This window comes from Notamacropus eugenii, chromosome 3 (assembly GCF_028372415.1).
Source record: "Notamacropus eugenii isolate mMacEug1 chromosome 3, mMacEug1.pri_v2, whole genome shotgun sequence".
NCBI lineage: Eukaryota > Metazoa > Chordata > Mammalia > Diprotodontia > Macropodidae > Notamacropus > Notamacropus eugenii.
In genome coordinates this window covers 335904486-335920692 of record NC_092874.1, presented here as the reverse complement: position 1 = coordinate 335920692, position 16207 = coordinate 335904486, and the positions used below count along the sequence as shown (strand labels likewise).

The 16207-nt window shown below is 37.1% G+C and overlaps 1 protein-coding gene across 1 annotated transcript; it reads left to right on the top strand.

Annotated features, from left to right (window-relative positions):
• The first annotated feature begins 2911 nt into the window (after positions 1-2911).
• Positions 2912-4468, top strand: TICAM2 (TIR domain containing adaptor molecule 2). Its single transcript, XM_072597098.1, has 2 exons — positions 2912-3004; positions 3653-4468. The coding sequence occupies exon 2, from the start codon at positions 3706-3708 to the stop codon at positions 4366-4368; it is 663 nt and encodes a 220-aa protein (XP_072453199.1). The 5' UTR covers positions 2912-3004; positions 3653-3705; the 3' UTR covers positions 4369-4468.
• The last annotated feature ends 11739 nt before the right edge of the window (positions 4469-16207 follow it).

Here is a 16207-nt window from a genome sequence, read left to right as displayed (position 1 = left end):
AAAATGGTCATTTAAAGCTATGTTCAGCTCAATGAAATGAGGGAAAGTATATCATTTGGGGCAAGTGACAGAAAAGGCTATTCATCTGCTATTTCATCTACTGTCATTTCTATCAGAAATTATCCTCAAAAAATTTTAAACAAAAACTAAAAAACATCTTAAGATTGGAAAAGTAGGACTAACTATGGATTAAGATAGGATTGAAACCCAAGAGAGATGAGGAGACAGTAAAGAAGTACCAACCTTAAAAAAAGTTCAGACATCCAGCTGTGGATAAATTACATCCCACATTTAAGAAATCATGGCAAATAGGAACGAAAGACAAGAGATAAACAAATAACGTCTCCATTTTCAAAATGGGGAAAAAAAAGTACATTCCTCAAACACTAAACTCGAGAGCATGATGTCAATCCCTAGCAAAATTTTAGAGTGGATTATTAAATAAGTGGTTTTTGAGTACTTAGCAGTGACTGAAAAATCCACATATAATGGGCTAAAATGAGCAAGATGACATTTATTTAGGATAAATATAAAGGTATGTGCTTAATTTTTTTTAAATCAAAAATTTTACAAATTTAGTGCCAGAGAGCCCTGGCTTATGAGCAATTCATATGAAAATATATCAAATTGCATATCTTTTGCATTTATGGCGATAGGAAGAAATCTTTTAAAAACAATTTGATATATTTTAGAGGCAGCTAGAATGTTTATTTTAAAATGGAAGAGAAAAAATCAGCAAAATCAATCATATATCAAAAAAAAAATCTATTTGTGATATCTATGTGATATTCCATACCTATAGACCTCCCCCTTCCAGAAAGGAGTGGGGGTAAGGTAACTTCTCATATCACTTCTTTGGGACCATACTTGTTCTTTATAGTTTTATATTAATTTTAGATTATTTTATGGTTATTCTCTCCTTTTACGTTGTTATAGGCATTGTATTTATTGTTTTCTTGTCTTCATTCTGCATTAATTCATGTAAGTGTCCCCATTCTTCTCTGTATTCATTGTATTTGTAAGTTTCTTACAGCAAGCTACATTCCATTACATTCATGTACCACAATCTGTTTAACCATTAACCCAATTAGTAGGCATCTACTTTATTTTCAGTTCTTTGCTACCACAGCAAATGCTACTTTAATGAATATAGAGACTTTCTTCTTATCAAAGACCTCTTTGCCCAGTGGTGGAATCTCTGTGTAAAAGGGTTTGGGTTTTTTAGTCATTTTATTTGCATAATTCCAAATTATGGGGGAAAAGAGGGAAAGAAACCAATCTGATTAACATTCGTGCTGTACAGCTGAAGTCTTTGTTCCTCTTCCTTTGTCCACAAAACCCACACCTTAATCTCTAGCTCTTGCACTATTTCTCTTCTGTTTTGCTGTTTTGCAAGTTGACTTTGATTTTGTTTGTGATAATCCCCTCCCCCATCTCTCCTCCCTCAAAAACCTTTGTCTTACTTTTCCTTGTCCAAACCCACTTGTTTTCTCTTTGAGTTCCATGTATGTGTGTGCGTGTGCAGTTCTCCTCTGTGTTTATCAGAGAAGCTGCTTCTTCATGTCATTCCTTCTTCCTTGTCTGGATAGTCTTCGTCACGTTGCATCCTGGGCCATCTCCAGCTGTCCTGATGAATACCAGGTCACTGGACCCAGATGGCTCAGGAGAAGAAAGTGAGGCTGGTGACCTTGCACAGCCCTCCCTCCCTCAAATCAAAGTCAACTGCAAGTCATGTCATCATCTTGATGTCATGAGACCAAAGGCCAAACACAACAACAATGTTCTTCTTCTCATTGAATCCCAATTATGTGAACTACGAAGTTCCTCCCCAACTTCTTATCTGGTGTATTCCTTTCTTCCTCTTTTCTTTCTTCTCTCAAAACTATTGAAATGAAACAAAACTATATCCAGTTCCAGGAAATTATATGTTTCTTGATTCTGTCTTTTACCCCTGAAGAAAGCAAGAGTTTTGAAGAGACAGTCGCTTCTACTCCCTTTGAATATAAACCTTTTCTCATTGTTAGTGCCTTCCATTTACTCAAATGTGAGCCATCTTTTCTAGTTTTCCTATTGATTTCTGTGTTTGCAGTTCAGAGTTTGTACACAAGCTTAATTACTGCTCTGCAGCTAGATGGTCCATGTGGCCTTAGACACTTAACTAGCTGTGTGACCTTGGGCAAGTCACTTAACCTCAGTTTGCCTAATCTCCTTGAGAAAGAAATGGCAAACCACTCCAATATCTTTGCCAAGAAAACCCCATGGACAGTATGATCCATGAGACCACAAAGAGTCGGTCATGAATAAGTAAACAAGTCAGTTAAAAGGTTTTAAATCACCACCGTCAGCCAGACAAAGGACCATATGCTCCCCCATCAGTCATTTCTAGAAGCAGACTCACCAAGGCTCCACATGGATATGGTACCTCCTCTACACCCTGGGCCAGTCCCTCCATTACTACATCATCATCATCATCATCATCATCATCATCAAACTGATACTTTTAGAGAGTTGCTTTGGGATATTCAGAGGATAAGTGACCTGCCCACTGTCACCCAGCCAGGATGGAAGCAGAATCCTGACTCCAAGGATAGCCCAGTCTATCCACAAAGTCTCTCACAGGTCCAGACCAATGAGGAAAAGTATGTTTTGTTTAAGGATTTAAGAGTAGCTGGAAAAGATACACCTTATTCTTCTCTTGTTTCTAATTAAAAACTCATTTAATATATCACAATAAAACATACAAAGTGCTTTCCTTACAATAACCTCATGAGATTGGTAATATAATTATTCCCATGTATTATTATTCTCATTATATTTTCTCTCTTTAAATAGGTTTGGAGTTCATGATGCCGCCCTCCAATTGGAGAGGCAGAGGAGTGATGAGGTGTAGTACCAAGGCTGGTGGGGGCAGCTAGGCGGCACAGTGGATAGAGAACCTGACCTAAAGTCAGGAGGACCTGAGTTTAAATCTAGCCTCAGCCACTTACTAGCTGTGTGATGCTTGGTAAGTCACTTAATTCTGTTTGCTCCAGTTACTTTCTCTCTAAAATGATTTGGAAAAGGAAATGGCAAACCACTCCAGTATATTTGCCGAGAAAACCTCAAATGGGTTCATGAAGAGTTGAATATGACTGAAACAGCTGACCAACAGAAACCAAGGCTAGTGGAGTCTTGCAGGATGATAAAGTTATTTCAAGAGTGAGCTTCCTGGGGCATGGTGGTGAAGTCATTCAGAGAAGTCCCAAAATAGAACACATATCATATCCTGTAAAGCAGTTCACCAACAGTTACTGCAGAGGTACTATTTTCCATACATACAGCTAAAATGGAGTGATGGGCACTTTTTGGCAAAACTAACTACAAAATCCATTCGGTTCCTTTTAGTAATGTTTTGTTATATTGGTATCTTGTTTGAAAATTCCAGATGTAAAACAGGTCTTCTATCTACTTTTTACTATGCTAGACCTTACGAAATTCTCAAATAAAAAAAAATCATTGGCTTCCTGAATTACTCATTTGACATTTTTTTCTTGAATCATAATTATCCTCAGTGCCTGGCACTTGTCAAGTTGAAGAAAGGCTTCAGTCTTTTTTTTCCTATCTTGAACACTTTTAACACATTTACCAATTCTGTTTTTTCTTCTTATTTTAGATCAGAAGAAATGCTGAAATTAAGCAAAGTTCTCTTTTGATTGGATATTTATCATGGGCATCCAAAATTCTAAAATAGATTCCTGCCCTCTTTCCACTTTTCCAAGGAAAAAAAGCATGGATTCTAAACAAGAGGTCAGACACTCTGAAGAGTGCAGTCATGATAAGGACCTGAAAGAACTAGAGGAAGAGGAAAAGAAGGAGGAGGAGGGGGCAGAAGAACTATCTAAAGAAGACTTGGAAGAAGAAGTATTCTTTAAGTTTGTGATTCTTCATGCTGAGGATGACACCGATGAAGCCCTCAGGGTCCAAGAGATGCTACAAAATCAATTTGGCATTAAACCCGGAATAATCTATGCTGAAATGCCATGTGGCAAACAACATTTACAGAATTTAGACGATGCCGTAAATGGGTCTGCATGGACCATTTTTTTATTGACTGAAAATTTTTTAAGGGATACTTGGTGCAATTTCCAGTTCTATACATCCCTAATGAATTCCATTAACAGACAGCATAAATATAATTCTGTCATACCAATGAGGCCACTGAATAATCCTCTCCCCAGGGATAGGACTCCATTTGCCTTACAGACTATCAATGCTCTGGAAGAAAAAAGTTGGGGCTTTCATAAACAAGTAGAAAAAATTTTCCAGGATTCTGTGTATGAGAAACAAAAAGCCATATGGAAAGATTCAAAAACTATGGTGGATTCTTAGAAAAGTAAGAAGAGTAGGACATTTTAGCTAATGAAACAAAACAAAATTACATAATTGGGGGTGGGGAGGATAAAATGATATTGTCAATTTTCTAACATTTTCCAGGAAAGTTAAAATAAAATTTCTAAGAAAGTAGAAATAAGTATGATACTTTTTCTGGGAAAAATCATTAGCACTGAAAACCTATGGAATTAGCATGCTTCTCTAGACAAGGACTAACCATTTTCATTATTCTTTTCCCAGGAACATTTGTCTGGTGTTTTTTCTCTTGATTTAAGAATATGACCAAAGATGTACTTTTAACTAACTTTTGGCATTCCTTGATTTCTCCTCTTCTTTGAAGGGTGTTCTCCTTTGAGTCAGTGTAGTGTAGTAGAAAGTATACCAGCTTTGGAGTCAGAAGACCTTAGTTCAAATCCCAGGCCTGGCATTTAATATGTGTGTGATAACCACTCTGCCTTAATTTCCTCATCTGTAAAATGAGGGAATTGAACTAGTTGGCTTCTAATGTCCCTTCTAACTCTTTATTTCTGATCCCATGACTATGGATATTATATAATTTTTTTAAATTGTGTTCCTTTTTTTAATTAAAATTATCTTTGACATATATGTGCTCTTTCTTTTCAAAGGGATTAATGCTTGGCCTCTCTACTTTCATAATCTCTTGAAAATTCTAAAGGCTTGATTTCTTTTGTGTATCTCTAGCTCCTCCTAGTGAGGAAACTTTTGCTGAAAATTGAAATTTAGTTTATTCAGTAAATATTTGCTGGGAGGCCAAATCCATCTGCCTACCATTCTAAAATGTAAAAATATATATGTGTGTGCATACACACATTAAACATTTGAGATGAGGAAGCTGATGCAAATAGAGATTTAAGTGACTTGCCCAGGATCACACGGCTAATAAGTGTGATTTATTTATTCATTTAGAAGAATAGCCAGATTTGAACTCAGGAAGATGAATCTTCCTGACTCCAGGCCCAACTCTATCCACTGCGCAACCTATCTGCCCCAGATATAGATATAGATAAATCTATATATGTATATGTGTGTGTATGTGTATGCATGTTTATTGTGTGCGTGCATTGCGTCTGTGTGCACATATATATGTGTGTATAAATAATGTATATTATACTTTAAATATATCTATATAAATCTGTATATGTCACGTATCTATCACCTACTGATGGGATGTGTCCCACTCTTTGGTGGATAAACTGCGATATGACTGTCTGTAACCTATGCTGATTTATTTGGAAGGGATGTGTGTGTGTGTTTCCAAATTCTATCCCTCCCTGAGACGGTAAGCAATCAGATATAGGTTATATATGTGCAATTATGTAAAACATTTCCATATTAGTCATTTTGTACAAGAAGACTCAAATAAAAGAAAAACGAAAGAAAGCAAAAAATAGCATGCTTCAGTCTGCATTCAATCAATATCAGTTCTTTCTCTAGAGGTGGATAATATGCTTTGTCACTCATTCTTTGGGATTGTCTTGGATCATTGTAGTGCTGAGAATAGCTGTAATTCACCGTGCATCATCAAACAAAATTGCTGTTACTATGTAAAACACTTTCCTGGTTCTGTTCACTTCACTTTGCATCAGTTCATGTGAGTCTTTCCAGGTTTTTCTGAAATCATTCTGCTTGTCATTTCTTACAGCACAATAATATTCCGTTACAATCCTATACCACAGCTTGTTTAGCCATTCCACAATTGATGGGCATACCTCTGATTTCTAATTCTTAGCCAACACAAAAAGAGCTGCTATAAATATTTTAATAAATAAATAGTAGCTTTTATTTGATAACACATAATATTATACAATATATTATAATAAAATAATATAAAAAATTAATTAAATAAATAAGTTCTTTCCCCTTTTTAAAAAATATCTTTGAGATGCAAACCTGTGCTGGCTTATTTGTGCAATGGTTAGCAAGGACCTGAAAATTCTTCCAAAGCATTCCACATACCTCTTGTTTGAGCTTCACAAAAATCTTCAGATGTAGGTTAATAGAGACATTTTATCTCCATTTTACAGATGAGGAAGACTGAAGGTCAGAGAGGTCATAAGTTAGTAAATGTCCAAACAAGGATTAGGGTCCAAAGTTCTGTCCAGGTAAAGGGTTCTGTTTTCTATTCCATACCCTTACCACAGCGTGTTACCACTCAGCTCATTAAGAAAAAGAGCATTGGTTGAAGGCAATTCTGGCACTAACTTTCTTTAACACACTTGTTAATGCTTCTGAGAAATAGTGACTTTTTTTTCCAATTAGAAATCTGAAATTTTAAGTGGACTCTGCTGAGACATTATGATGTAGATAGAAACAGCCCTGTACCCTGATAGTCACTTGAGTGGGAGTAGCCTCCTTTGATTGAGCATGTAGCTGGTATGTTGAGGTTCAGTCCTGTCTGACTCTTCATGAGAAGGTGGACAATACTGTCTAGGGGGTTTTCTGAGCAAAGATACCAGAGTGGTTGGCCATTTCCTTCTCCAGAGGATTAAGGCAACCAGAAGTCGAGTGACTTAGCTAGGGTCATATAACTGGTGAGTGTCTAAGGCTGGATTTGAACTCCCAGCACTCTATCCACTGAGCCATCTAACTGCCTATAACTGGAATAGTCTGGTCTATAAAACTGGACAGACTCTCTCCTGCTATCAGAACCATGAACTGAACTGGAAGGGGGCATAAATTCCACCATTATCCCTGACTCCAACCACCCAACTCCACACCAACATGGTGTCGCTGGAATATTTGTCTTGTTTTGTTTGATTTGTTCTTGGTTTCAGATGTCAGATACGATCTGCACTGGACCCAGAGTTTGAGCCAAGATTGAAGCCAAGATTCCAGGTAGAATGTGAGTCTGCCTGGCAGGAGAGCCAGGGTACTTGGGACTTGAGTTCAAAAAGGTATTTGGATTGGAAACTGAGATTGTGCAATATAGAAACAGAGCTAAACTGTAGAATTAATCCCCTTCTCCCCGCAAGAGAATGAGGTGGTAAAAAGTGGGTAGGATTAAGTCTCCCACATTTTGAGAATAAACTGGTTTTCTTCTCAGTCATTTTTCAGTCATGTCTGACTCTTCCTGACTCCATTTGGGATTTTCTTGGCAAAGATAATGGAATGGTTTGCCATTTCTTTCTCCAAATCATTTTTCAGTGGAGGAAACTGAGGCAAACAGGATTAAATCACTTGTCCAGGATCATTTAGCTAATAAGTGTCTGAGGCCAGATTTGAACTTACAAAGATGAAGTCAGGACTATGAACTCTATTTACTGTACCACCTCACTGCCCATATTTGTTTTATATCTTTGAAATATATTCCTTTGTAAAAGCTAATCCTATTTTTAGTGGTTATGGAATATATAGGCACCCCCTCTTAGAATACCCTCAATGGCTTTCCAGCCCCAATTATGTGACCTTCTAAAATTGGTTGAGGTTTATTTTTTCCCTTCTAATAAAATTTCTTGTTTCCTTAAGCCTGGAATTTTATATTTCTCATGATTGAATGTGAGAAGAAAATACAAAAATAGGGGTGAGAGATGGAAAATAGTGGTCATCAAATGAACTTCACTCTTATCTCAACTCTCAAAGAAGGGTGTGCCCAGGACACAGTCTACAAGGAAACAAGAAGGGATAAAGAGGGTTGAGACAAAGGATAATACCAGGGAAGGGACAGCCCCAAGCAAACCAAATTTCCTGATTCTTTACCTCTCAACTAAATGTTATTATTCATAACTTAATGGAAGGCTAAGGAGTATTCAGAAACAAATTATACCTAGTTAGCACTAAGAAAGTGGTTAATATTCTGAGTTGTTCCTTAGACCTCCTGGCAAAGTGCCACACATATGAAGCAGTTTATTTTTGTCTAAATTTTTTAAAAAATTTATTTTCCCCCAATTACATATAAAAACAATTTTAACATTTGGGTTTTTTTAAAAAAGTGTGAGTTCCAAGTTGTCTCCCTCCCTTCCCCCTTCCTAGATGGTAAGCAATCTGATACAGGTTATACATGTGCAACTATATAAACATATTTCCATATTAGTCATTTTGTGGACCAAATGAAAGATGGAAAGGGAGGAGGGGAGGGAGAGAGAGACAGGGATAGAGAGGGGGAAGGAGGGAGGGAGAAAGGAGAAAATAGTATACTTTGGTCAGCGTTCAAATTCCATCAGTTCTTCTGCTGGAGGTGGATAGCATTTTTTCATCATGAATCCTTTAGAGTCTTGGACCATTGTATTGCTAAAAACAGCTGAGTCATTCACAGTTCTTCTTCATACAATATTGCTGTTATGATGTACATTGTTCTGGTTAAGCTCACTTCACTTTGCATCAGTTCATGTAAGTCTTTCCAGGATTTTCTAAGAGCATTCTGCTTGTCATTTCTTATAGCACAATAGTATTCCATTACATTCATATACCACCACTTGGTCAGCCATTCCACAATTGATAGGCATCCCCTCAGTTTCTAATTCTTTATCACCACAAAAAGAACTGCTGTAAATATTTTGTATATGTGGGCCCTTTTCCTTTTTTTTATAATCTCTTTGGGATATAGACCTAGTCGTGGTATTGCTAGATCAAAGGGTATGCAGACTTTGGTCACCCTTTGGACATAGTTCCAAAAATAGATCTGATATAGCTAGAGCACTTCCTTTGCATTTTTTTCATTGATTCCCTATATTCTTGACCTTTTATTCTTCTAAATAAATTTTGTTAATATTTTTTCTAGCTCTACAAAATAATTTTGGGTTAGTTTGGTATGGCGCTGAATAAGTAGATTAATTTAGGTAGATTTGTAATTTTTATTCTATTGACTCAGCCTACTCATGAGCAATTAACATGTTTCTGGTTGTTTAGATCTGACTTTATTCGTGTGAACAGACAAAGCAATTTAACAAATTTATTGTATGCTCGGTGCCTAGCACTGTGCCAGGTCAATAATAGATAATAAATATTTGTTCATTGAACTCTTCACCAGTTCTGCTGCCACTGAAGCTTTTGTTAATTCCACAGGTAAAATTCCTAGTGTTTCCTAGCAACTTAAAAAAATTTTCCTAGTAATTTTTAAAATACTCCTCTTTATATGTTGCTTCTTTTTACCCAGACTCTAGAAGACAGGTGTGGCCTTCCTGCTGAAAACTCTCCTGATTTCCTGACTTGTCCTTGTGCCAACGACTGCAATAATGTAAATGAACACGACACTAAATGAAGCCAAACAGCCTAAATATCCTTAGCAATCCTGATCCTTGTTCTCTAGAGGCACCTAGGTGGTAAAGTGGACAGTGATGGGCCTGGAGTTGAAAAGAAGGTCTGATTATATATCTGGAAGTTAGGAAGACCTGAATTCAAATTTAGCTTCAGAGAGGTACTAGCTATGTGACCCTGGTCAAGTCACTTAACCTGTGTCCCTCAGTTTCTTCAACCATAATTCTTGTAAGAATTCTTGTAAGGATCAAATATTTGTAAAAAAAAAAAAATTGTAAACTGCTTAATACAGTGCTTGATACATTGTAGGTACTTAATAAATAAATGCTTGTTCCCTTTCCTCTCCCTCTTAGACTTTCAGACCAGGGGGCAGCAAGGGTTGGAAGGAAGGGGATTATTTCCTTTGCCTCAATCTCAGAAGCAAAAAAAAAAAAAAAATAGTCACTTGAGAAGCAGCAGCCTGTCAGGTGAGCCTGAGGGCAGTTTCTGAATGTGCCATTCCGGATGTCTCTTCTGCCTCTGTTTGCTTTTCTGAGCCCAAGTCACGGTCAAAGGCTCTTGAAAATGGACATTTCTAGCCTTGGAGGTTTCCTAGTTCTTAATCTAGAGTGTGGAAGCTCCTAAATTGGAGAACTGGGCACAGGGCCTGCGACCTCCCAAAGAAAGATTTTCTCAATAGCTGAAGTCTGGAGAAAGGAGAAGAAGCCTTTCCTGCAGCTGGAGATGTAGAGTATCTGCACCAACCATGATATTACTGTGATTTGCTTAGATGGTACAGGTCTGAGGTGAATGTGGTCAGTAGTCTCCCCAAATGTCTGGGAAATGTAGAGTCTAATGAGACTAATCAGCAATTGAAATGTTACATTTTCCCTGTATTTGTTGAAGCATGCCTGTACATATGTTTGCGTACTGTTTTTTGATATCTTTTATTTTTTATCTCCTAATTTCCCACTCACCTCTCCCTCTACTCCCTTCCAGAGAGCTACTCTTTAGAATAAAGTATAAAAAAGGAAGAAAAAAATGTTTTCCAAAACTGACATGTCCCCAAAGTCTGATGTCACATGAAAAGTTCCATATCCATGTTTTCCCATCTTTTCAAACAATCTGGGGTTAGGGGGAGGTGAGTGCCTTCTGATACAATAGCTCATGCTTGATTATTATCCCCATTTGACAGATGAGGAAACTGAGGCTCAAAGATATGATGAACCTTGCCCATAAGTGACCGCATGGTTCAGGTCAAAACTGAGATATGAACCCTATCAGGTCTCCTGATTCCACCTTTGGTTGTCCGTCCACTATATCATGTTTCCTCCCTGCCATTTACTGCAGCTTAAGTTTGGAGGTAGTAGACATAAACTTGCCACTGAACGGAGTCCCAGAATTTGAAACTGACCCTGAATAAGGATTTGCTTTTAATGTTGATAATTGTGGTATGCTAGAGAGGCAGTGATTGAACTTGGTTCTCTGGAATTATAAGCATGATAGACGAAAAATGTCCACATTGTAAAATCATGACTCTCCTCATCCTACAGCCCACCCCACCCCAAATGAACTTTCCCTTACACCAAAGAAAATTATGCCAAACTAACCAAGTCTAATGACTTATGTAACATTCCAAGAAAGTATGTTTCATCATTTGTTCTCCAGAACCAAAATTGGTCTTTGCAACTAATCAGAATTCCTCTGATTGATGGTGTTAAAATCAGTTACATTGTTAGTCTTGTACTTGTTTTTCTAGTTCTATTTTCTATACTCTGTATCAACTCATAGAAGTATAATGCCTTCACAGATGTCTCTGCCTGTGACTACACGGAAGCACAGGGGTGAGCTTACTTCTAACTATGCATGACTGATGCATTTGTAAAATGTGATGGTGAAAAGTCTAGTAAGTGGCTGCTATAAGACAGAAGATCTGAATATTCTTCCTGTCCACCCATTCTCTTGATTTCCAGCTGTGGAGAATATGGATAATTTCCAGCCTCATCCAGAGAATTGGAGGAGAAGGATGGGGGAGGCAGAGGAGGCAACTGCCCTGTCTCTCACCCAAGTCCATATGTCTGTGAAGACGGGGCCTCCCCTGACTTACTTGTGTTTCTTCTCTCCTGATCTTAAATGAAAGAGTGTCTCATGATGGGCTGGTGATAAACTTAATGAGTTCTCAAAGGCCCAGTCAGGAAACAGCTACAGCATCCTTGAAGTGGCAGTGGCTGATAGCATGGGAAGTGTCTCCCTCAGTAATAGAGAGACACACCAAACTTAGATGGATGTGAAAGGACAGTTACCCAAGAAAAGTGATATGGGGCCTGTTGTGGTAGAAATGCCAGTTATAGACTCCAAAAGAGGAACCAGTCCCTAGAGCCCAGATGTACAGCTCACCCATCAGACAGCTGAGTAAGGACTCAGGGAGAAGAGAGAAAGAATTTTTAGCAGTACTAAAGGTTGTTGGTTGCCCCTTTGCCCTATGTGTTCCCTTCATGTATGCTTCACTAAAATCCAGTACTCCAAGGACTTATCCACCTGCTCCAAGAAACTGTAGCATGTGCAGCAGCCATAATTTGGTAAACAGTCTTCACAGATGGGATAAACTAGGTTGAGGTAACCAAGGTACCTCAAACTCTTTGGTGAGTTAGGGGGATATCTACCCCAAGCATGTGGAGACTTCCTTCTGCAGAATGGGTGAATGAGAACAACTTGTTCCAATGACCATGAAGGCAGGTGAGGCAAGTTCATGATTAGAGCTTGGTCTACCATTAAAGATGCCAAGGTCATCCACTGCATCCCAAGCCATCACCAGTTGTCTTGACTTTTGTCTTGTCTTGGACTTGGATGGCTCTGGAAGAGAATGAGGCTAACAACTTTGTGAAACTCCGCTTCACTTAAATCTAATTCACCATCCACTAGCAAGTGATGACATCACCCTGTGAAATGCATTAGGCCTCTGAAAATGAAAGACATGTTGACAGTAACAACAAAAACTCTTAAGTTTCAGTATAAGGCTGCTGGATGGTACAGTCGATAGAGTGCCAGGCCTGGAATCAGGAAGACTTATTTTCCTCAGTTCAAATTCAGCCTCGGATGCTTTCTAGCTGTATCACCCTAGGCAAGTCACTTAACACTGTTTGCCTCAGTTTCCCTATCTGTAAAATGAGCTGGAGAAGAAAATGGCAAACCACTCCAGTATATTTGCCAAGATAAATCCAAAATGGGGTCATGAAGACATGTTTGAACAATAACGTTTGAATCTACTTTTCCTATGGATGTTGTATATATTTGTGGAAGAGTGAAGTCCAGGGTTATGAGGGGAAAGTTTTGTAGCAACTTAATTACTTTATCATCCTTTTTTAAAAATTAATTTTTGCACAATATACAAAAATCTTTTTTCTCTCCCTACCATCTTTTCCTGTTTAAAAAAAAAACATCAACCCAAATAATAAATATGTCTAATCAAACAGAATGAATTTTCACATTGGTCATGTCACTTTAGGCCTCTCAAATCACCCCTGGTAGATTTTCCAACCTTTCAAAGGTTGAGGCCATCTCAGATATACATTCCCAAGAGTGGGGAGTAAGAAAGAACAGAGAGAGAAGAAACAGCAGTACCATGTATTCAAGGCCACAGGTCAGCCTGGGGTAGGGCTATCTCTGTCCTCTATATAGAGATTTACAGCAGTCCTTCCCTCATTTGCCACTAGGAAAGAGTGAGATTGGCCTGTTCATGCACCAGGGAGTAAGAGAACAAGAAGCAGTTACAAAATTCTTTCCCATGTTCTGAATCTAGGTCCTTCATTACATGTCATCATGCTCATCAATCCCCCACATGGGTTGGCAGCAGGTATTATGTGGCCAACACATGCCCTGAGGACTGGCTCCCACTGACAAATCAAACCAAAAAGAATGCTTTAGATGATTTTTGCCCAACTCTTTATTCATAGCCAACTGATGGTTGCAATTCAAGTTTGCCTCCCAATCTGATCTTTTCCCAATAAATTTATTGTCATTAAATTTTATATGACCCAATGTCCCAAATTATATTCCTTATAATTATATAAAATGTAATTATGTTCCATATGTATATTTAACATATTTTAATATATATAATATAATTATATTCCTTAAATTGAGTTCTTTTTCAGCTTTCACACTACTAATTGCAATAGTACTAGCTATCTTTTTAGTTTTTTGTATACTGTAGTTCTAGTGACTGGAATATTGTTTGTTTCTACATCATTAATTACAAAACTCTGAAAATCATTCAAATCAATTTCATGCTTTAAAATATCGCTTAAATGACACCTTTTTTTTCACCAACTATTCATGGTAAAGCTCATAAGACCAAGTTGTTGTTCAGTCCTTATCAGTCATTTCCAATTCTTTTTTTACTCCTTTTTGGGGTTTTCTTGGCAAAGACAATGGAGTGTTTTGCCATTTCCCTCTCCAGCTCATCTTACAGGTAAGGAAACTGAGGCAATCAGGGTTAAATGACTTGCCCAGGGTCACCCAGCTAGTAAGTATATGAGGTTACCTTTCAGCTCAGGCCTTCCTGATTCCAGGCCTGGCATTTTATCCACTGTGACACCTAACTGCCCTTAAGGCCAAGTAGATCTAATAAACTGAAAAAATTAAAAATTCTTTCATTATTTTGGTCTGATAAGCAATATAGGTTCAGATATTGAACTGTATTTTCTAATAATATATTCCTAGGAAAAGGATTAAACTTATTATTTTTATAAAATGGAATGTCTTTAAACCTATTTGATTTAATAATCAATTTGAGATTCTTCTTTTCCAGTAACAACCTTTAAAGTATCCAGAGCTTTCATGATGCATTTGATTAATTTTTGTACTTTTAGAATGTTAATCTTCACTGCAATGCTGTTGAAAGTAATAAAAATTCCTCAAGAAAGTCAATCATTAAAGCAAGTTCTTGGAAGCAAGTAATGTTAGCTAATCTCTTTGGCAAACCAGGAGAAAAATGCACATGTAATGCAGAATAAGTGCCATATAAAGCAGTAACAATTCATACACTACATGGTAAACCCATCTCAGTCCTCTTACTCGACTAATTTTACTAAGTTCAATTTCTTTAGCTATAGTTTCTAGCTTGGTTTGATTTTTAACAGATTGCTGAAAAATAGCATAAATTTTATCCAGAAATATTTTTAAATGATTAGTTTTATTTCAGATGCTGAATTGTCAAACTATAATTGCAATCAACTATTTAAACAGTGTCAAATAATTTTAGATAAATTTTCTAGGGAATTTTGTAGCTACTGCAAATTTTTTTCCTAGCAATGTATTAGCACCATCAAATAAAATGCAATTAAGTTCAATTTCAAACATTCATTATTTTTTATACTTTATTTATTTTTAGATTTCAACATTCAGTTCCATAAGATTTTGAGTTTAAAATTTTCCTCCTTCCTTTCCTCCCTCCTCCCCAAGATAGCATGCAATCTGATATAGGGTCTACTTATACATTCATATTTCACATATTTTTCACATTAGTCATGATGTAAAGAATTAGAACTAATGGGAGGAAATAAGAAATAAAACAAAACAACAAAAGAAAAGGAGAGCAAATAGTATGCTTCAGTCTGCATTCAAACTCCATCAGTTCTTTCTCTGGATATAGATGGCATTTTCCATTGTGAGTCTTTTGGGGCTGTCTTAGGTCCTTGCTTTGCCAAGAAGAGCTAAGTCTATCAAAGTCAGTATCACACAATGTGACTGTTTCTGAGTACAATGTTCTCCTGGTTCTGCTCCCCTCACACAGCATCAGCTCATATAAGTCTTTTTAGGTTTTTCTGAAGTTCTCCTGCTCACCATTTCTAAATAGCATAATAATATTCCATTACATTCATATACCACAACTTGTTCAGCCATTCCCCAATTAATGGACATTCCTTCAACTTCCAGTTCTTTGCCACCACAAAAAGAGCTGTTATAAATAGTTTTGTACATATGAGTCCTTTTCCCTTTTTTATGATCTCTTTGGGATACAGATCTAGAAGTGGTATTGCTGGGTCAAAGGATATACACAGTTTTATTGCCCTTTTATAGCATAGTTTCAAATTGCTTTCCAGAATGGTTGGAATTGGTTCACAACTCCACCAACAACCATTTCCTCACATCTTTACCAACATTTATCATTTTCCTATTTTGTCATATTAGTCAATCTGATAGGTGTGATGTGGTACATCAGACTATTTTGATTTGCATTTCTCTAATCAATAGTGATTTAGAGCATTTTTTCATATGACTATAGATAGCTTTAATTTCTTCATTTGAAAACTGCCTGTTTATATCCTTTGACCATTTATCACTTGGGAACTGACTTGTATTCTTATAAGTTCAACTCAGTTCTTTACATATTTTAGAAATGAGGCCTTTATTAGAGGACTTTTACTGGCCTTTTATCAGGTCTTTGCTAACTGTAAAAATTGTTTCCCAGCTCTCTGTTTTCCTTCTAATCTTGGTTGCATTGGCTTTGTTTGTGCAAAACTTTTCAATTTAATGTAATCAACATCATCCATTTTGCATTTCATAATGTTTTCTATCTCTTGTTTGGTCATAAATTCTTCCCTTCTCCATAGATCTAACAGGGAAACTATTCCTTCCTCTC

Bases quoted from the DNA above. Each gene is read 5' to 3' on its own strand.
- TICAM2 (XM_072597098.1), top strand. From the start codon at position 3,706: ATGGGCATCCAAAATTCTAAAATAGATTCCTGCCCTCTTTCCACTTTT.